Source organism: Triticum dicoccoides, chromosome 1B (assembly GCF_002162155.2).
Source record: "Triticum dicoccoides isolate Atlit2015 ecotype Zavitan chromosome 1B, WEW_v2.0, whole genome shotgun sequence".
NCBI lineage: Eukaryota > Viridiplantae > Streptophyta > Magnoliopsida > Poales > Poaceae > Triticum > Triticum dicoccoides.
The window spans coordinates 214,362,241-214,365,538 of NC_041381.1; the positions used below are offsets into that span (position 1 = coordinate 214,362,241).

The 3,298-nt window shown below is 40.3% G+C and overlaps 1 protein-coding gene across 1 annotated transcript; it reads right to left on the reverse strand.

The window, feature by feature from the left end:
- Window positions 1-250: 250 nt before the first annotated feature.
- Window positions 251-1,169, reverse strand: LOC119303904. The gene has a single exon (XM_037581054.1). It carries the CDS (start codon window positions 1,098-1,100, stop codon window positions 462-464), a length of 639 nt encoding a protein of 212 aa, XP_037436951.1. The 5' UTR covers window positions 1,101-1,169; the 3' UTR covers window positions 251-461.
- Between the last annotated feature and the right edge of the window lie 2,129 nt (window positions 1,170-3,298).

A 3,298-nucleotide genomic window follows, 5' to 3' on the forward strand; every position in this document is an offset into this window, starting at 1 on the left:
TAATCTCGCCCAAAACTTGTGAAATTTTCCCTTCATGTGCGTTTTTTAATTTCCGTGCCAAAAACTATACACCCTATATTTAGGAATGGAGGGAGTATAATTTTGGATTTGTTAGGGCACATCTAGATGTGACCTAGTTATTGTACATCTAAGTGACTCAACGAAGGGTAAAGAGAAAAAGGAAAAAAAAAAGGGAAAATACCTATACGAATCTCCGTGTAAGATCAATGATATTGGACTCAGATGGCACATTTAGATGTGCTTTAGCAAGATTGTATAATCTTTTATCGAGATGATAATTAGGAAATCCAAATTAGAAAACTGAATACACAAGTACTAGTGCCTAAAAAAATCAACTCCAAAAAAGAGAAGCAAACATTTAACGAAGCATGCATTGCATGTGGGCGTACGCTACATGCATGTGTGAACTGGACAGGGCTCTGTTCACGCAATCCCAGCCCTTATTTAGGTCCTGCGACGGCTGCGATGTCTTTCTTGATGGTCTCTTTCTTGTCGGGAGCGGCCAAAGCGAAGGCAACGCTCACGGCTCTGCCACGGCAACCGTCCTCGCAAATGGTGGCGCAAGCAGGGTCTTTCTTGCCCTCGCTGCAGAACTTGCCGCACTCGCCGATGCAGGTGGCAGCGATCGCGTTGATCTTGTCGCTGGGCTGGGCGGCCTGCTTGTCGATGGCTTGAATCACGGCCGTCTTCTCCGACGCCGAGCTCTTGGCGTACACGTCGGCGGCGAAGGAGAGGCTCTCGACTTCGACGCGGCAGATGGTCTCGCACCTTGCGCTGCACGCGAGGTCTTTCTTGCCTGCGCCGCAGAGCTTGTTGCAGTCGTCTAGGCAGTGGGTGGCCAGCCCAGCAGCCTGGTTAGCGGACTCAGCGGAGGAGACGGCACCTTCAGTCTTGTTGCTCAAGATCTCGACCGCGGCGGCCTTCTCGGTGGGCGGGGCGGCAGCAAAAGCCTCCGCCGCCTTCTTGAGACGGCAAGCGCTGTCGCATGGGGCTTGAGCGGTAGCCGCCGGCACTGCTGCGGCTGCCACCACGACGGCGACGAGGAAAGACACGCTCATCGCGGTTCTGCTCAGGGCCATTGCTGAGTAACTTCTTGATTGGTTTGGTCAGGGACGAGGCGATCGAATAGATGCTGCAGCTGCTGCTGAGGTCGGTGCTTTGTGTGTGTCATCCGTCATGGAGCGTGAGATGGAGCTTTCTTTATTTAGGAATGGCGTGAGGCCAGGAGATTTTTGCGTACCACCAATGGTGGATGCCAAATAGTAGTAGATAGCATGTTAACGCCTTTTTTTTTTGCATGTTAACGCCTTTTATCTGTACTTTATTTTATTTTTGCACTTATAAGAAACTTAAGATCTCCGTTTCAACTTTCCTTCGTCCAATCTCTGTAGACGTCCCCCTTTCCTTATTTTCTTCCTTCCATCTTTGAATTTTCTCTCTCACTGATTTTCCCTAAAACCAATTCAGTTGTCTCACGTCTATCCAAATACTCAATCCAGTCCTTTCTACTCCGTATGTAAGATTTGTCTAAAGCCAAATGTCATAAAGTTTGACCATCTTTATATGAATGAATATCAACGTCTACAATACTAAAATTATACAATAACAAAATTAAATTCATAATGCATCTAATGATATCAATTTAGTATTGTGAATGTTGATATTTTTTCTACAAAGTTGGTCAAACTTAACAAAGCTTGACTTTAGACAGATCTTACATGCATAGTAAAAAGGACCGGAAGAGTACATAATGTTTTATTTGTTAGTCAATAAGTTCTTATTAAATAATTTTTTAATAATTAATTGGCAGGTAAATTATGACCCGTACAAAAATTTGCTAAGATTTTACAAACCAATGTAATAGGACTCTCATATCTGGCGTCTGGATGCCATGGAGGAGTGCGGATCAAACAAATTCGATTGCTAAGGGGCTGCTCCCAGCGAACGAATCACCCTTCCTTGATCATTCGCCCGGGAGGAGGGCCAGGGCGAACCCCATTGACCCAAAGGCCAATTTCACTGTTTTACTTTTATTTAATGCCATCAACAAAAACACACATATTTTTCTATATAAAAAACAGAGAATAAACATACAATTCTATAATTGCCATGAATATGAATAAAAAAAATGTCATGCTACGTTGAAAATATGTCATGTTAATTTACTAAAATGCTATGAATATTGCTTTGCTTTTGGTCCATTGTGCAAAAATCCGTAAAAAAAATGCCATGTCAGTAAAAGCAGAGAAAAGCCGGTGTATAATTGCCATGAAAGTTTAAAAACTGAAAAATGCTATGTAACGTTATGAAACATGCCATGTTAATTTATAAAATGGCCATGCCAATGTACAAAAATGCCATGTTAATTACCATGAATTTAAAAATTGCCATGTCATTGATTTTTTTTTGCCATGGCAATTTTTTTTTGTCATCCTCTTACTAATAAAAAAAGGGTGCCATCCTCTAGATAATGAAAAATGTCATGACAATAATAATAAAAATGGCATGCTCCCAATAATAAAACTGCCACCCCCTAATAATGAAACAGCCACCCTCCTAATAATAAAAAATGCCATGTTATTAATATTAACAATGCCATGTTCTTTATAATAAACTGCCATTCCTCTTGATAAATAAAAATGACATGTAACTACAAAGTAAAAATGCCATGTTTCTAATAATAAAACGGCCATCCTCTTAATAATAAAAAAATGCCATGTTATTAACTAGTAGAATGCTACGCTCTTTACTAAAAAAATGCCATGTGGGGCACTAAAAATACCTAGAATAATGTCATCCTCTTAATAATAGAAAATACCAGGGTATCAATTATTAAAATACCATGCTCTTTACTAAAAAATGCCATGTGGGAGTATTAAAAAACCTAGAAAAATGTCGTCCTACATATAGTACAATTGCGCATGGCAAGTTTAAGAACAACCCCTCTAAAAAGGATTTTTGTTCTACCAAATGGAAAAACTTCTAGATTTTTTAAATGAAACATTAAATTTGAAACAAAAGGAGAATTAGCTTCATAAGATACATAAACAGGTTTAAGTGCAATTCTACACAAACCTATTACAGTCAAGGTGGTAGGGGATGTGCGCACATGTGCGTCAAGCTGAACTACATGGCATTGGACACACGTCAAGAGCTCCAACGATCGTCAGATAAGATTTCCAATGTAATAATATACGTGCAATCAAGTGTCAATCTACTAGGATGTTTATCTTCCCGTTGCAATGAATGGACAGTTATCTAGACTAAAAAATATTGG